The sequence below is a fragment of the Trachurus japonicus genome, chromosome 21, assembly GCF_045865225.1.
Source record: "Trachurus japonicus isolate A0001 chromosome 21, Traja_1.0".
Classification (NCBI taxonomy): Eukaryota; Metazoa; Chordata; class Actinopteri; order Carangiformes; family Carangidae; genus Trachurus; species Trachurus japonicus.
The window spans coordinates 6,410,999-6,430,550 of NC_140927.1; the positions used below are offsets into that span (position 1 = coordinate 6,410,999).

Sequence of the window (19,552 nt, forward strand, 5' to 3'; positions counted from 1 at the left end):
CCTTACCGGAGAGTTTTGCCTGCTCTGAGACGAAGATCCGCCCGCCGTCTTCGCTACATCATACTTGCTCTGGACTGGGGATTATTTCAAAATTTATAGATTTGGACAGCTCCTGTGTTTTCTGTGGCCATACTGAAGAAACTTTAAATCATCTGTTTTTTGAATGTAATGTAACAATGAAATTTTGGTCAGACTTGTGTTCTTATATTTTCTCCCATGTAAACATGTCATACTGCTTCTCCCTTAAAGATGTTATATGTTATTATGAAAATAAGAAGAACAGGAGTCTTCAGAATTTAGTTAATTTTTTCATTTTATTTGGTAAATACTTTATTCATAAGCAAAAGTTTGCAACCTCCAAACCAACCTTTTCTCATTTTTTAATTGAATTGAATTCTCTCTATAAATCCCTAGCCATTTAATGGAATTTGTTAACAGTGATTATTACACACCTATGTATTGACATGACAATATTTATTTATTTTTGTTTTGTTTCTGTTTGTCTAATTTTCTTCATTTTCTACTTATTTGAATGAGATCCTTGCTGTATTTATTTATTTTATCCATTGTCTGTCTGAATATGAAACAGCTCTCGTGTTGTGTTATGTGTCAGTGTTTGACACTTTTTGTACACTTTGAACACTTAAATAAAGAAGAAAAAAAAAAGCAAGGAAGAGGCGGTCCTTGACGTCACGTTGCGTTGCATCTTGGGTAGTTTGAGTATGAGTAGTGACCTCATGATGTATACTCAACAGGTGCGTTCGAGATGAGCCAGGCGTGCGCAGAATCGATCGCCGGTGACCAGCGCACAATGCATGCCGGTTAGATTTGTGTCCGACTTGATCCCGACTTGCTCTGACGTCATGCACGCGCCTGCAACGATAACCTCACGAGATCAAGGCGGCCGCAGTTTTTAGAGCCAGGCGCCGCAGTTGCTCTCCACCGACTGCTACCGCCTGCAAGCCTCAGGGCATGATGGGAAACGCACCGGATCATGAGCTGATTGGCTCTTAGTTAGGACTGCAAACACTACGTGTTGTTGTATAATGCTAGATTATATGAATTTCATGTTGTAGGCCTATACTGCTTAAAAAAATATTCACACTGAGTCAAACTTATATCCTGAGAAATATATTGGTTATTTATTGGACAATTGCAGTACAGCATAAGAAATATATACTTTGGTGACTTCCTGTTTGTATTGACGGCGGCTGGAAACTGTCCGACTTGACTGCAGCTTTCTGTCACCGCCCCCTGCTGCTGCCGCCTGCTCTCGCCGACCGTCCAGGCGAGGCGCAGTTCATCTCGAACGAGCCTAACATTTCGGCCGAATCTAGTATGCATCCGGGAACTTCTCGCCTACTGCAAATCGCATACTGCGCAGTGTGAACATACTGCATACTCAAATCGTTAGTATGAGTAGTACGAGTAGTAGGAGAAGTATGCGGTTTCGAACACAGCCAATCGGTGCGTTCGAGATGAGCCAGGCGTGCGCAGAATCGATCGCCGGTGACCAGCGCACAATGCATGCCGGTTAGATTTGTGTCCGACTTGATCCCGACTTGCTCTGACGTCATGCACGCGCCTCCAACGATAACCTCACGAGATCAAGGCGGCCGCAGCTTTTAGAGCCAGGCGCCGCAGTTGCTCTCCACCGACTGCAACCGCCTGCAAGCCTCAGGGCATGATGGGAAACGCACCGGATCATGAGCTGATTGGCTCTTAGTTAGGACTGCAAACACTACGTGTTGTTGTATAATGCTAGATTATATGAATCTCATGTTGTAGGCCTATACTGCTTAAAAAAATATTCACACTGAATCAAACTTATATCCTGAGAAATATATTGGTTATTTATTGGACAATTGCAGTACAGCATAAGAAATATATACTTTGGTGACTTCCTGTTTGTATTGACGGCGGCTGGAAACTGTCCGACTTGACTGCAGCTTTCTGTCACCGCCCCCTGCTGCTGCCGCCTGCTCTCGCCGACCGTCCAGGCCAGTAACATCAAAACACTAGGCTCTAGTGTTTTGATGTTACTGGTTTGAAGCACGTATCGAAGCTTCAGTGTCGGACTGCCATCACTACTAATTAGATGACTGTAATGGCTGCATTAAGTCAGGGGGAGGCAGTAATGCAGCAGAATGTACGGTCTGCCTAGTGAAGACATTACTTTGAAGCTGACAGGAAGAGGTGGGACGTGACGTCACAGTGCCACCGGATCATAGATCGATAGTGTTGTAGTCTTGTTGGTTGTGGACCGAGTGTGAGCAGAGACAGTATGAACACCTGCCGCTGGGAACGGTAACACCTGTCAGCGACCACCGGCCGAGACAACGACCATGTCCTCCGCTGTGACCGTCCTGCTGCTGCTCTGGAGCCTCCACAACGCTGTCGGTGAGTCCGCTACGGTGCTGGCCCGCCCGCCCGGGGTTCACACCGACCAATGCGCCGTGTGGGCTAATGTTAATGTTCTACCAGGGTGAAACTACTGTCATGTCTGAGTGTCGGTTGTACCGTGTGTTGTCCTCGTTGCGTCACACACATTTATCAGAATTCGCTAGCCGCTCTGCTACGTGCTAATACAGCTCGATAGCTTTATGTGTGACTAGACAACACAGGCTGCTGTCGGTGGGCCTTGGTAGCCCCGGTCCAACCGACACACCACAACACCAACTCATACAGAAACCGAAAGCCCCCCCCCCCCCCCCCCGGGGCTGCCCTTCACGCTCCCCAATGCCCGTGTGTGACTGTGTGTGGGTGTGTGGGTGGGGGGGTTCTCAGGTGCGGGGTGTGTGTCGGTGCCAGCGCTACACGCACACACACGTCGCGTGAGAGCAGTGAAGTGAAACACACAACCTGGCCTGAGCTGAGGTGAAGTCGTTATTCGAAGTGCGACCAGAGACGTTCTAATATGAGGGTTAGGGTTAGAAGGACTTTGGTGCGACATAAACCGTCACAAGTAAGAGACCAAGACTTCATCAACACTTCTCAACATGAGAACACATCAACACGTTGTGGTGAAAAATGATTTTTATTTATTTATTTATAACCTTTATTTAACCAGATTTGTCCCATTGAGATCCAAGATCTCTTTTGCAAGAGAGACCTGGCCAAGAACGGCAGCACATAAAGTTTCAACACATCATCACATTAGTCATAGACAAAGAAGAAACAAACAAATAGAATACAATAACAATTGAATTTTCAAAATTAGTTAAGAGAATTTACAAGATTAGTCAAACATTTGCACTCAAATAAAACATTTTCACTCCTGAAGCCTGGATGTCGGCTAATGGAATTTATCATGGACTTGAACATATGAGATACCAACCAGACTTTGGAGTTTGAGCTCTGACTGCAAACCGTTCCATGCACTCGGAGCAGAGAATCTAAAAGCTTTCTTCCCCATTTCTGTTCTCACCTTAGGAACAGTGAAATGACAAAAGTCCTGAGAACGAAAACTGTAGGCCCTGTTAGTCAAGATTAGAAGGGATGATAAATAAGATGGAATCATCTCAAGAATAGCCTTGTAAATCAGCACAATGACCGAGCCTGCGCATATACAGTAAAGTAAATTGGCCATCTTTATAAGACACAATGATGAGTTAGAGTGCCACAGTTTGTAATAAACCTCAGAGCACCATGATACACACTATCCAGCATGTGGAGGCATTGAACAGAGGCATTCATATATAACACACCACCGTAATCAATAATCGGAAGAAAGGTTGACTCCACCAGTTTCTGTAAGCAAGACTTATTTCTAAAATAAAATCCAAGTAAAAGCTTCAGCTTCTTTACAGCATACTGAATATGCCTTAAAAGACAAGTGGTCATCAATCAAGAACCCCAGATATTTAAAAGTAGATACAATGTGACTGCTTGTCTGTTCTGGACCAAAGTAAAACATTCCCATTGATTTAAAAAAAATATTATCTTGTATACATTTTAAAAATAATTTACTATGGTTCACAAATACTGGATCAAATGGTTCAGATCATGTCAGGGTTCTAGGTTCCATCAGTTTGGTTTTATTTTGTTTTTATAAGGACCCTTATAGAGTCACCCTAGAGTGTGAGGGTGCTGTTGGTTTTCAAATAATTTTCACTTGTGAAAAATGAATGGCTTTTTTCTCATAGCCTGAACATGCTCGAAAACTCACAACAAACAAAACTTTGCACACATGTTTAGCCTGGTGAAAAGGGTGGTATTGTAGGGTTATGTTATGTTCCTTTTCTATGATCTGTTGACTGCTGTGTCTCTGCAGCAGCTGTCTCCTGTCTCTATGCATCTGTCGGTTTTCCTGGGAACATGATTTTATAAATATATGTAAGTGATGAAATTGGGTGTGAACTGTTTAGCACTTCAGATTAGGTAGTGAAATACCCAGAGTGCAGCATGGTATGATTCATGAGCTCTGTGGGAATCCTGCTGAAGCAATAATATACATGTTCACCACGTGTCAACCCAGTCACAGCGGGCAGTCTTCTGAGGTTCCTGTATGTTCAAGGAACCCAGTCAAGCTTTGCCTCTGTTTAATCTAGCCCTAATCTGACCCTGCCTTCCCTCCCACTAGAAGCTGCCTTCATCAACTCTATAATTTCCATGTTTTACATATTCTATGCTATAAAACTGTTTTATTGTCTATGTCTAATTTTCCCTGTTAAAAGGGTTTTTTTCCTCAGTGGATGTGAGGGTCTAAGGACAGAGGATGTTGTTATGATGCTGTGTAAAGCTCTTTGAGACTGTTTGTAAAAATTGGCTATACAAATAAAATTGCCTCGCCTTGCCTTTTAATCCACACCCAGTTTGGGCAAATGACTCAGGCAGTTGGCTGTACTGCATTGTGATGGTCAGGAGGCTGAAGCTCGACTCCTCTTTTACTTTTGCTTTTAAAAGGCACATGCTGGAGCTTGTTGAGTTTCCTGTGACACTCCCATGACTCAGCCAGGACGTTCTCCCCCTTTCTGAATGAAGGGAGTTTTCATCTCTGGACACACTCTGTCCTTGAAATAAAAATGGGTAAAAAAAAAAAAAAAAAGTTGGGCTGACTCTTTGAAGAGAGGGTGGGAGGTGTGGTCCTGTGATAGACTGGCAGTATAAAAGATGGCAGTGTACCTTTTTGCTACATGGTCCCTGCAGAGCACATTAACTGTGCGTTCACACCAAAGGTGATGGAGGCGATGTCGATCATCACTTCAATAGTGCGACGACGCAACCCACCTCCCGCTATTTTCTTTCTCTCGTCAACCATGGCTGAGTTAACAACCTGCACTTTACCTGTTGTGAATGTGGACGTTTGATTTGGATTGGAAACTGACATGAAGCTGAAAATTGTTAACATTACACCAAATTTCTCCCAATTTTTAAGCCAAGGGGTTAAAGCTGTGGAGCTCTTTCATCTCAATAGCAGATAGTTTTCTTCAGGTCAGTCCTCTTGTCGCTCATACTTACTGTACCCTCTTCTTTGGGTCACTGTTGAAATCAAAATCAATTCACGATTGAAACTGATTCTAGATTTGAAATTGACAGGTTGTCAAGCTCTGGTCACATGTGTGGTTCAGACCACAATTCTGGTCTGAGCCCGCCACTGGATTTGGCCTGGTGTATTGTAGAATACACCAGCTCAGGTTACCTTCACTGAGGTGATATTCTTGCTGCTTTATTTTTTGATTAGCCAGTGTTTACTGCCACTGCCTCAGCAGCTAGCCTGCACTGTTAGCCACAGTGCTTGCTGCCTTCCACCTGTTGTAGCCCAAATGTGATTTACAGCTGTGTAACTGACAGCTACGGAGGCAGAAACAGCACCCGATAATCCAGTATACAGTACCAAGACCTTGACCAGGTGGCAAAAACAGTAGTAAAAACCTTTTTCTTTTTAAAATTTTTGAAACAATTTTGACTCCCAGGAAACAAGAATTTCAGATTCATATGTGAATCGTTTTTTGTCGGCCACCTCTAATGGGCCATTTATCAGCTGTTTGGGTCAGACTCGGTCAGTGTGTTAGGTTAGTTCCAGATAAACTACTCTTTTCCCCAAACAGGTGATGCACTGTAAAACATGTGTATTATATTGAGATGGGACTTCTTGTATAGGCAGTGAAAATACTCTGTTAGTTTGGGTCCATTGTGGATGTGCTGGTATGACTAACTGGGGGAGAGCAGAGAGCTGTCTACAGCAGATATTATACCTTATACAACTGAAAAATAACTGAACTTTCCCTTTAAAATGAAGCAGACTAAATATGTCAATCAGATTAAATCCCAAGGAGAAGATAATTTAAGTATAAAGTTCCCATGTTGCAAAAATTGTATATCAAAATCAAAATGGCTAAATAAAGTTGTTGACCATGGCTGCCAGAGGGGTGTGTGTGTCTTGACAGGTTCTATGGACCTGTTGATTTCCATCCACCTACTACAAAATAACCCCAATGCACAGGGGTTGTAGAATGGTCCAGGGGCCGATTGAGGCATTTTGCCTTACCCATGTGTAAGACACCTGAAATGTGAATATTGCCCAACAAGAGCGAGCAAGCTATTAAAAAGCAAATCATTTCTTCAAAGAAGAAGAAATGGAACAAATGCAGCAGGGTCCTGGCCCCCTCTGGTGCCCTGACCTCCTAACATTTTCAACTGTTGGGACTCTGCTGTGCTGTGCTTGGTGAGGTTATACTCAGCTACACTGTATCATTTTAAAGAGGGGCCATAAACATCACAGGACTGCTGTGCTGTGTGAGTCTTATCCAGAGTAATCTCACCTGCTGTCGAAACTGTGGCTCACACATTCCCTCGATGAGTCAACAACAGAGAGGAACTGCTGTTAGTTGACAACATGCTCTGACAGACATGAAGCCTCATGTGATGGTGGCTTTTAGGGCTGAAACGATTCATCGAGTTACTCGATTAACTCGATTACAAAAAATAGCTCGAGGCAAAAACTCTGCCTCAAAGCTTCGTTATATTCCTATGACGCGCAGGGATATTGTTCCACACGGACCGTTGTTAAGGAAACACACCACTAGCGCGCAATGGCGGAAAGTCGGGATGTCCGTAAACGGCAGAGATAATCTAAAGTTGGTTCTCGGCTGGACCACGGCAAAATAAATAAATAAATAATTAAAGAAGCCCGTGGTCCGGCCTGACCCAAATTTTAATCACAATTTTAATAGAAAACATAATTTGTTTTTTATGCCAAGTCTTGACTTATAATTGTATTATTTACATTTATTTTTTATATATATAAATTACATATTGTTAACCTGTTTGGCTTGATATTTTATATTCTTTGGTCTCAGGTAATTTTCAGAAGGAGCAAATGTGCAATCCTTATTTGTAATGTTGTATGTTTAAATTTACAGTAAGTTAACTGTGTTGTTAGCTACTTATTGCACTTGCAATAAATGGGCTTTTTGGAGCCAATAAAAAAAGCCAAATACTTGATAATTCAAAGCCACATCATTTCTGTTGTTTTGGTTGTTTAAAAACGCAAAAAAAAATTATATGATTAATCAATTAATTGATCGATAAAGTGCTAGATTAATCGATTACAAAAAGAATCGATAGCTGCAGCCCTAGTGGCTTTCATTGAAACAGTAGCACAGTGGTAGGTCTTACCCTGGCTAAAGCCTGGCCCTGCCTTCACACAACACACACAGAGTGTGTTTGGCTGGGCCATGTTCAGACCTCTGGCTCGCCTCGAGCAATGCATCGACATGGCTGATTGACTGATCTGATATATTGCTATTTAATAATATTAATATATTCCATACAGTTTCCACACTTAATTATATTGCATTACATCACAGTGCATTACATTGACTCTGCCCCCCCATATTACCCAGTGTGTGCATGCTGCAGTACATTAATTCAGTTGGGTATTTATAAGCTGTACGGTAATAGTGCACACTGTCAGGCTGTGTGATATTACTACAACTACGTTGTGAGCTGCATTTCAGAAATGTAACAACCCAGCTACTATCTCAGTGTATTGTGTAAACATCTTTGAAAGCATAAATCAGTTCTCACAGGTGTTGCTTTTTCACTTTCACTTACTGTTCTTTTTTTTATTAGAAATGATCAATAACTACTATTTTAATGTTAATATTTTTTTAACAGGACCCAACAGCGTTGCTGCAACAACCTCTGACGGAGTCTCAGCAGAGCTGCCCCCCCCTCACAATCTGACTATGATCACCCTGAACGACAACTACACACTGAGCTGGAAGTGGGACCAGAGTGATGCAGAGAGCCTGGCTGTCAACTTCACCACACAATATGTCAGGTGAGCCACACACACACACCAGCTTATAGCGTTGATCAACCAGCAGTTAGATTTTTTTGAAGCCCTTATTTCTTTTATAGCTTTTTTTGCTGTTGTGTGGTGAGAGCATTGTCTCACTTCCTGTTGTTGACATGCTGCTCAGATCTGCTGGTTTCTCTCTCTCTCTGTCTCAGTCTCTGTCTCTCTCTCCTGCTCTCTCTGCTTGATGTGTCTTATGTTTAGTTATTCACCTCCTTCCTTTAGGAATAATGGCACACTGCCAAAGTTTTTAGTTTGGTTATCTGGTGAACAGAGCTTATCTGTTATCTCTCTAAGAGAAGGAATGGGTCAAACAGGCTCTACTACCTCAAAGAGGTAAATATCACACAGTTGGCTTCATTGCTTTCAGAATATCATATAATCTAAAGCATAAACATGTCTGAATCATTTTCACATAAAAAAGGAAGTGTAGACATGTCTGAACCTTGGTCCTACTAAGTCCACAAAAGCAACACCACTCAGAGGAACTGCGGGCCTGTGCTCTGTGTGAGAGAAACAGGGTTTCACACAGTCTCCTCAAGAGGAAGTGTGATTAATTTGTCTGCAGTAACTACGGGAAACGACTTCAGAACACAAGTGCTGGATTTAGTTTCCCTCATAACAAGTACAGCTGGAGTTCCTGGTACTTCCCTCTAATTTGAAATGTCTACTTTTCAGTTACCACGACTTATGCCTCAATTTTTATTGTCTCCACAGGAAATATGAGTTGAGGTCTAAGAAGAGGAGTCCAAACTGGTTCACAGTGTGTGAGGAGACGTCACTCAGGTCATGTGACCTCACAGCGTTAGACCTCCACTACATGGGCATCTACATGCTTCGTGTTCGAGCCAGCGTGAACGGGCATCACTCGGACTGGGCAGAGCAGGAGTTCTGCCCTGACGAACATGGTGAGAGACAGCAGTGAAGTGAAGTTTGTTTTACTCACCAGTGTGGCAGCGTGTGATGTGAAGACCAGTGTTGTGCTAGTTACTGAAAAATAGTAACTAGTTACAGTTAATAGTTACTTCATTAAAAAAGTAACTCAGTTAGTAACTCAGTTACTTAAACCAAAAAGTAATGCGTTACTGAAAAAGTAACTTTTTCGTTGCTTTAAAACGTTTTTTTTTCCAGTGCTCCCAATAAATAAAGGTTGATTGAATTCCCTCAACTGTCATTTCAGTTCTGTACTGATGCCGATGAAAGAACGTGTTTTTATCTGTAAGATTTTACCATCATCATCATGCTGCATGATGTCAGCATTTACAGCAGCTTTGACCTAACAGAACTGCAAAAAAATATTGAGGATGTCTTACTTTGACTGAGTTAGGCTACATTCAAGAACCTTCAATGACGGAAATAAATTCACTCCAGCGGTATTTTTTTTATCGATCGATCAACTGTGTTTACCGTTTCAGGCGTCCGTCTGTCGGACTCCAACCGCTGCTGCTCGGTGGAGTGGGGGCTTGTGTGTGTCTCGCTGTGACTCTCGAGCTGTGCCCCAGTGCAGGGGCTGCAGCCTGAACTGGGACACAGCTTCGGTCTCGGATGCTGCGTTAGCTATAGACTAGACGGGATGTACCCAAAAAGTGAATGTAAGGAGCATTTATGGGTACAAGTCGGGAACTGGCCTACTTTACATATTTCAAGGGTGCTGAATCCAAAAAAAAACGGTACCCGAGCGAAATTTTGAGTTTTTGACCTTCTAATTTGCATATCAAAATGGCCGCCAAACTGCCTATCTTGCTCAGTCGTTGGACCATTTTCCCCAAGTTTTTTTGTAAGTAGGCAATCAAAGATGATGAATTAAGTGTCTAGATCTATAGTCTAGGGTCAGAGCAAGGATATAGTGGAGGCTCAGTGCCTTTTTTATGTATATGCAAAATACCAACTTTTAAGGTGAAATTAAGCATTATTTGTGTCATTTTTTAAGGCCGACATAAATATTCAGTCAATATCACTCTTAAATGTTCCCAGTGTATATATGATATGTGATGTATTCCATATTACATAATAACTAAGAAAAACACCATTGCAAGTTGTCTGAGAATTCATTTTTTTATGCAAACAAAGCATAATGCTCTTAATTCAAACATCGAAAAACCCAAGTGAATAGGGGAAAAAAAAACATGAAACTTCCCTTGAACAGTTCTACAGATCACATCTTGTTTCTGTATATTTTCTTTCATGTTTCTAGCTGAATTGCTTTGCTTTCATCTGTCTTCTTCTGTAAGTTCCATAGGTCACTTGTTTTGGTAAATTGTTTTTATACCTTTCTAGTTAGCTTGTGTGCCATTTGTCTTTGGAATTTCATTTTGATTAGTATTTCTTTCTGCAGTCCTTTTCCAAGTTCTTTGGTTACCCCTTGCCTTGGTATGCTTGAGGACTACAACTCCACATTTAAACAAGGACATTGGTCATCACTCTGACATGTACACATTGCAGTGCATAACAGCCCCGATTTTCGGCATTTGCACTGGCGTGTTGTGCATTGTTTTTTACAGGCACACCTGATCATTTCCAGGCAACTTTCAGGTATTGGGTTCTGTGACATAAGAATGGGATGTAGTCCGGAATCACCATCTTTCCATCCCATGTCCAAGGGTGAAGGAAGCTCAGGTGTGGCATAGTGAGCATTTCTCCAAACCATTGCCTGGTAGTGTACTCTCAGCAGATGGAAGTGGAGCGCATCGCTTGTCGGCGGCATTGCTTCTGGTTTACCTGTCCTGGAGAAAAGTATATGCCTTGCTGCATCAACAGAGTCTGTTTTATACACATCATATATTCTGCAGACAAAAGCCTCTGAAGATCTTTGAGTCTCCTCCGTGAGATCACCAATTCCGAGGTTGCTGAGCAATTGATGGTGCATTTTCCAGACTTTCCATGATGTACTTTTGGTGTGACTTGCAATGTATGATGTGGTATCACAACCAGTTAGTGCATGAAATGCTACAAGGCTTGGTGCTGAATCCTTTGGCAGTTTGTTAAAAACAGCATCAATTGGTAAATATTGTGGCTGCCTTGTGGTACCAGACAACAGCCAGAGTTTTTTGCATGCTACGTGTGGGAAATGGGAAACCAGAATCACAAGTACATCAGTGTCTCTAGATGACACGACTACTGTGTCTGACTGGCAGTGCACTGCATGTAATACCAATCGGGTATCTGCCTCTTCGTGTGTGGCTCTCAGATGAGTCAGGTTGGTTGTTGCTTTTGATGACCTAACCTCCGTCTCTTCGTCTCTGAACCCACCAGCAACTACTATCTCTTTATCATCCGGTGCCTGAGCACATAGTTCTTCAGAGAGTAGATTGGCAAGATCAGCTTTGTTGTCAGGGAGGGACAGGAAATTGGTCCAGTTTTTTGGAAGAGGCACATCACGACCCTCAACAAGTCGTCTGATTGGTTGAGCTGCTTTTGTGCGTCGTGTCCTGGTAGCACCCTTGATGGTCTCTTCTCTGTATCTGTCAAACACAACGTCTATCCTTTTATAGTAACATCCTGCTTTCAACACTGCTCTGACAAATGTGTCGGCCAAATCCCCAAATGTTACTGCTTTGTCTGGCTTTCCAAGGGCAACCACAAGTGCCTGTCCATCTATGATGAGACAAGATGACATGTCGGGAAGTTCAATAGCCTCAGGACAGACTATGTCTTCAGTTAACTTATTTACTAATACAGACTTGTTTCCAGTGCGAAGTGTCCCATTCATTTCAGCAAGGGATATGGGAACTGGCAGAAGCTCGTGTTTTAGGACAGCTGGTAAGTCAACTGGACGACCAGCCTCATAGGCCGTAACAAGGCGTTTGAGAATGTTTCGGTCAGCCTTTATGACAGTTCTGTTGTCTTTGATTTTAGGATTTTTGGCCACTTCATACAGAGATGCAAATGTTTTAGCTTTGCTCTTATGTAGGGTTGCATGGATTGGGACCTCTGGTTTATCTTTGTCCTCAGGAACAATCATCCTTTTCTCAATGAATGAATTCACTTTTTCTTGTCCTAGGTCTTTGGCAGAAAGTAATGAGCTTTGGATAGCCTCTGTGGCAACGTCTTTCGTGGCGAGATTTTGCAATGAGCCTGAGGAGACTGAATCAAACACCTTGAACCCTTTGAAGACTAAAACCAATGCCATTTTGTCTCTGTTGTCTCTCTTTTCACGGGATTTGGTAGCTTCATTGTGGACGTAGGTTTTCTCAGATGTGTTGCTGAACATCAAATGTGTCTCTTCTGCTACATGGGACTTCATGTTGTAGGAGAGTGTCCATCTGGAAAGGGCTGAAGGTGTCTTAGTAATGCCAATGATCCCCCCTCCTTTTTTCCCTGTTCCGTTGATCCACTCCATTGCTTGGTCTGGATCGACCTGGTTGAATCGTTGATCGGACCGCTTCACAACAAAGTTGCCTCTTTGGAACTCAGATAGTACAGGTTCTGGGAGTTGGTGCATCTCAGCAATATACACTGGCCCCCATCTTGCATAGTTCAGGTGGTCATATCGCATGAAGTACGGCAACATCCAGCTGAAGGAGTGAAGATGAAGCTCCCAGAGTCCATCACGCTGAGCTTGTGTAAACTGCAACAGTGTTGAGACCATATCCATGTAGTTCCACCAGAAGACAAAGTTGACATCTTCAGATTTACTTGCGATGAAATCTTTGAGGAGACTGTCAAACTGTTCCTGCTTCAGATATGTTATCAACTGAGGAATCATTTCAGGATTTTCATCAGCAGCCATAGCAGAGATCTCATCATGGCATTCCTTGTTTGATTCTGCAGCAAACGCGAGGAATGTTGGCAACAAAAGCTGCCATAGGGCCTGCAAGGTCAGTTTGTGAGCTCTCATACCCTTGTTGTATGCTTTCCCTGACATGACAAGCATGACAGCACCCTCCCCCAGCAATCCACTCTCCAGCCACACTTCAGCTAGACCAGACCCAGCCATGTGATCTCCGATAGTCTTTAGGAAGTTCATTGCAATATGAAGTCCACCAAGCCGAGGGATTAACTTGCCCTGATATTCCTCAACACACCACTTCAGTTCCATGAGCTTGCAGTAAAGAGCTTGGTCCACTGTTATGACTGTATGCTCCTGGCCAAAATGTGATGATATTGCCATGCACCTCTTCACAACTGTATTGAGCGTATCATACTCATGAGCTGGAGCAAGGACTATTGGCAAATATCCTACTGCTGTCTGCTCTGGTTCCTTTGACGAGATTGACTGATTGAAAACGGTCCAAGAAGGTTTGGGTTCAGAATCCTGACGTCGCAGGAAGAAAGCCATGTCTGTTGCTTGTGCTTGTTTCACACACTCACTGTCTCCTTTAGGTGTGGTAAACCAGGTCTTGTTAACATGTGATGTGAATACTGGCTTGCTTGTGGCAGAATGTACATTGACATGGTGCAGGTTCTCCAGGACATCTGGCACAACCAGTGTACGGCTAGTGGAGGGCTTCAGCGTGTCAAGTTCTATATCTTTTTTTCCCCGTTGCCAGGCTGCCATGCATGAAAGGTGTTCTTTCCATCTAAGGACTCATCAAGGATGTCAATGTTGTCAGCAGTGAAGTGGATGAATCGATTTGCTACCATGTTTGGTGGAATAATGGCACCGGTCGCTGGGTCCATAGATTTTAAGGTACTCTCAGCTAAGGCATTGTCTACCTTCATCACCTGCTCATAGTTCAAACGGTGGCCGGCCTTGTTGAATAACTCTACCAGCTGTTTTGATCGTGTAGCCTGATGTAGTGTAGTAGCCAGTCCGATATGTTTAGGTGTCCATTTTCTGCCGCGACTGACACAGTAGATCAGGTCCTGTGCTATGCTCAGCACTTTTCTATGGAGAAGGTCTTCATTCTTTTCAGAATTGTCATTTTCAAATGCCTCTTGACCACCAACGATTAGTCTCAGTAGCATATATAAACTATCTGGGACACATGCAATAGCGTCATCCTCACTTACAGAGAAACCTTTATGGCCTGGGGTTTCTATCAACTCTTGACGAATTTTCAGCGCTACATGTACAAGTGATAAGAAACTGTCATCTGTAGGCACATACTGAGGCAATGTTTTCTCACTCTCATCCTCATCCATCATTTCCAACACTGCTGTATTTGCCACCGTATTTGCGTACTTTGTCGGAATTAGTATGGTTTTTCGCTCGGATGGACACCTATCAAGAGGTTGAAAAAAGTTGAAGATGTCACCCAGCTGTGACTGCAACTTTTCACGAAATGTTGCCCTTCTACTGCAGTAAGAGAGTGGAATTGTGGTTGATGATTTTTCACTGAGTACCTTATACCGTTCCCAGACATCATCGAGAAGAAGTACATGTCCTTTATCTGCCGCCCCTTGCAGCTCTTTGCATAGCCATGTCATCGCAAGATCTGGGTAGTCTGAGTTTCCAGAGTGTTCTTGTATTGCCTGCTTTGTCTTGTCCGTAGATCTGATGAATGCTCTTAAACATGGTAAGTGATATTTTGCCTCAGCTGCAATTAGATCAATCACTCCAGCCAGCCGAACATAAATGTTATGGTCTAAAGAAGAAGCTTGAATAATTTGATCACTCAGTTTTGTTGTCATTACTGATCTCAATGGTTTCTTCAAAACATCAACAGGCATAAACTCCAATCTACTGGATCCATTTGCATTCGCAGTGAACGCCTGCTACTGCAAGGCTGTGCTTCTGCAGTTTGTCTGCTGCTACCTGCACGTTCAGAGTCATGTGCTTGTGCTGTTTGTCTGCTACTACCTGCATGTTCAGAGTCATATGCTTGTGCAGTTTGTCTGCTGTTACCTGCAAGTTCAGAGGCATGTTCTTGTGCAGTTTGTCTGCTGCTACCTGCATGTTCAGAACCCACTGTCTTTTGCAAACGTTCTAATTTGCTTTTATCAGTGAAGTGGGAATAGCACATTTTATGCCATACAACACTCTGGGCTGCAGTGGAGTCCAATACATCTTCAACACGAGCAATCAAAGCACTGTTCTTTGAGTCATTTAGATTTCTCCTGGTTCTGGCAGCATGCCTAGCTTTTGCCAATCCTTGGTCAGATGCATTACTAAGACTCCCCTTGTTGCTTAAAGGGACAATATGTGACATTTACCCCCATCTAGCGGTGCGGTTGCATGTCGGCACGTATTCTTGCTGTTGCGTTTACGTAAACTCGGGCAGAAGTCAGAAAAACAACACACGCTGCATGTATCAGGATAAACAAGCCTCTATGTAAACAAACGGTCCGCCAGCACGAGGCAAAACAATACAGGCGTGACAATATGTTGTCATGGCGATGTCGTATTGTTTACCTGACCCACGTTTTACCGGCTTTCTCTCGTCGAGTAAAATAACATCCAGTCGGTTTGCCGACGGCGTCACTCACGGCGTCATTCAGGTGTCTGACTGCACCTGAAGGCAACACCAGTGCCTCCGTCCTTCCTCACACTAGCTACACGGTGGTGACAGTTTTAACAGGCGCTGTCTGGAAAACTTTCTCCCCGAGCCGCGAAGCTCCGGCGGCCCGAGTTTGTGGTTACTTACAGCCACGGTGACACTGAACGTAAAACATGGCGATTCAACATGGCAGAGAAGGTTCGGTGAACCCCCCCCTGTATGTTTGTAACGACTTGTAACATCTCATTCTAAGGTACGAGAAAGCGCTCGTTTGTATGCGGGCGCGATTCCACTTCAGTGAAATACGTATTTATGAAAGCGATATTTGATTTTTGTCAATAAAAAGCCAATAAAGTCCCATACTGTCCCTTTAAACAAAAAAGGCAGACATCTTCTGTTCCCAGGTTTGTTATTGGATCCATTTGAAGCTGAAAAGCAAAATCAAAGAAAAATAACATTAAATTTACTTTAGAAGATCTAAATTACAATGTTAAAGAAAATGTGTTCTCTTAAAGAAAATAAAAGTCACAGCTTACACTCCCAATGCTTCAGACATGTGAAAGCCTCCTTTTGAATGGCTCCATCCCAGCTGTAGATTGGAAAATGAAGGAATGTTACATAGGGCTGGGACGATATGCTTTTCTCCCGATTCGATTCTTCTACGATTTTTTGGATGGCGATTTGATTTAAATTGCGATTTTACGATATTGCCGATTCTCTCGATTTTTAGTCTGCATTTTTAACATTTATCTGCACACAAATACTGTAGGAGCCTATAAATTAACATACTCCATTATAAAGTGAACTTAAACCCTTTTCAAAACCTGTACTCTCTGTATGTAAAAAAGGCGAACAAATGCACATTGCACAATATAAAAAAATAAAAAAAATCGATTTTTGAAAAAAAAAATCGATTTAAAAATCGTCAAAAAAGATATCGCGATATATATGTGAATCGATTTTTTCTCCCACCCCTAATGTTACATGAATGTTTCATAACTGGTATGGCCCTTTGAGGATATACCACCTCTGTTGACACATGTATTTTTGATCATTCCTCCCCCCAAATCTAGCCCTGTCACAGCAGTCACTCCCCAGCATCCATTGCCCTATGATAGCTTGTTAGCTAGCTAGCTAGCTAGAAAGTAGGGGGATTTATGCTGCCACAGGGCTATGTTTGGGTTGGAATTATAAGAAATAAACTTGTATCAACAGAGGTGGTCATCTTTAGGGCACAACTGGAAGAAAAAAAACTAGCTAGCTGTTTTTTTTCCCCTCCAAAACTGTTAGCTAACTGTTAGCTAGTTTTCCCCCAGTTGCTAGCCATCTCAATATCATTGAAATACACAATTTTGACCCACTATGGTTGAAAAAGTATCATTTTGGATAAATAGGGTTAACAAGCTCAATCAATAACTAAGGAATATTGACATTTTTTGTCTAAAAAAATCAAAAAACAGGAAACCAAAGCGTGTGAAAACTGTTAATTCACCTCAGGCAAAGGGTCCTCAGAGATGGGACTGACCATGCTATGTACTGATCTAAATATTCAACTTGGTACGTTTCATGGTGGTCTCTTTTTGAATATTTTCCCCTACTCACCTGGGTTTTCCCCTTAGAATTTAGAGAACAAATGCTTAATTTGCAAAAAAAAAACAAAAAAAACATGAAATCTCAGACAACTTGCAATGGATTTTTTTCTTTGTTATCATATAATATGGTGTACATCATATGTCATATCAACAGGGAAAATTTCAGAGTAACTTTTATTTAATATTTATGTCGGCCTTAAAAAATGACACAAATAATGCTTAATTTCACCTTAAAAGTTGGTATTTTGCATATATATATACATAAAAAAGGCACTGAGCCTCCACTATATCCTTGTTTGACCCTTGACTATCGATCTAGAAACTTAATTTCCTCATCTTGATTGCCTACTTACAAAAAAAACTAGGAGGAAATGGTCCAATGACTGTGCAAGATGGGCAATTTGGCGGCCATTTTAATATGCAAATTAGAAGGTCAAAAACTCAAAATTTCACTCGGGTACCGTTTTTTTTGGACTCAGCACCCTTGAAATATGTAAAGTAGGCCGGTTCCCGACTTGTACCCATAAATGCTCCTTACTTCTTATAGAAGGCCTTTTTTCTGAAATCCGTCTAGACTACTACGTTACCTTAGCTCGCCGTCATGCCCTGCTCTGACCTGTCCAGTCCCCTTCATGGAGCGTGTTTGATTACGTGTGGGACGCTAGACGGCGGCCGCAAAGTGCTTTGTTTTTCACAGTGTTGCAGTGTGCTCTGTCTTTCTTTCAATTCAATAAAACTTTATTGATCGCTAGAATGTTATGGGAAGTGTGTGCCGCTGTAAAACCTCACCCAAAGGAACGGAAAGGAACGGAGTAACGCAGCGTCTGTTAACGGAAACGGAGTTACTGATTTAAAAAAGACAACGCGTTACGTTATTAGTTACTGAAAAAAGTAACGGCGTTACTAATAACGCGTTACTACCCAACACTGGTGAAGACCCACCACAAGTCATCTCAAATCAGACAAACAGATTTGAAAAGCAACTAGTGGCTTTCTGAACTGTCAGTCAACTTCCCACAGAGCATCGTAGAGACATAGTTACATTAAGCTGGAAGAACAGATGCACCAGTGTCCACAGTCATTTTCCTGTGCTCAGGCAGAATGGAGATGCTAATACACATTTCCATATTACAGTGCAGAGAAGTTCCCACTTCTATCTTTTTTCTATGTTGGTTGTCTGTCTTTTAGGTTGAATTGACATATTAGATCTTCATAAGACATGAATTGTCCGTTCTTGTACAAATCTCCTATAGTATTATGAATCCAACTGGAACGCCACTGCTTCTGATACACAGATGTTATGCCAACACATGTGGCAGGATTAAATCTGAATATAAGTGTTTCTGTACATGGTGTGACAGACAGTCCCTTCATTCAGCCTACCCCGGCCCAATCCCCCCTAAAATGAACAAGAACAGGTTTTGTAGTTTTTGTTGTACTGCCCTGTTGAGAGGTTTTCTCTATTGGACTGACTGGCTGAAATGGTCAGTATTCATCCAGTCCAGTTACTATCATTTTAATAATACTCACTTTCCTTCAGTGTCAGTTTTATTTTTTCTTACTTGTCTAGATTTGTTGGTTTTTCTTTCTCATTTTAAACGGTTAAAATTTACCCATGGCATCCCTCCCAGATCTTGTCTGAGTTTCATTCCTACATAAGGTGTTTCATGCCTTTTAGAATCTGTCGTTCTCAGCCTGCTCACCAAGAACCAGTACTCAACTCAACTCAACTCAACCCAACCGTTGACAACAGGCTGAGAATGACAGATTCTAAAGGCATGAAACACCTTATGTAAGAATGGGTTCCACCCACAGTGCTGTCAGTAAGTGTGGAATCGTGTGACAACCATAAACTTCACATAAATCTGTAAGACTGTGGAGATGCTGTTGGCCATTCACAGTATGCAGTACACCATTAAGCAGGTGACCTCATACAGATACATTGGTGCACATAGACCGTGATTTGGGCTGACAAACACAGGTTGCCACTGTCTGTGCCAGGATCCATCAGCGTCTTCACTTCTTGCGTAGACTCTATCAAGTCTGTGTTTGCAAAAACCTAATGCTCATTTTCTACAGAGCAACAGTAGAGTCCATTCTTCGGTACCACATTACCAGCTGGTGTTTAGGGAGTTAATGGTCAAATCCAAATAGCAGATTCACGATTTAATAAGAACACAGGCACGATCATGGGTCACACTCCTCTCAACCTCCAGCAGCTTTTTGACCAGGCAGCAGTCATTTCACAGGCAAATAGTCTCATGTCCTGCAGACAG

General features: G+C 42.4%; 1 protein-coding gene across 1 annotated transcript in view; it reads left to right on the forward strand.

Annotated features, from left to right (window-relative positions):
- The first annotated feature begins 2,243 nt into the window (after nt 1–2,243).
- Nucleotides 2,244–19,552, forward strand: part of LOC146964700 (interferon alpha/beta receptor 1b-like) — a 36,816-nt gene continuing 19,507 nt past the window's right edge. Inside the window, exons 1-3 of the mRNA XM_085765386.1 lie at nt 2,244–2,400; nt 8,122–8,287; nt 9,023–9,213. Of these exons, the coding sequence (XP_085621512.1) occupies nt 2,346–2,400; nt 8,122–8,287; nt 9,023–9,213 (412 nt within the window). The 5' untranslated portion in view covers nt 2,244–2,345. The remainder of the gene's footprint in view (nt 2,401–8,121; nt 8,288–9,022; nt 9,214–19,552) is intronic.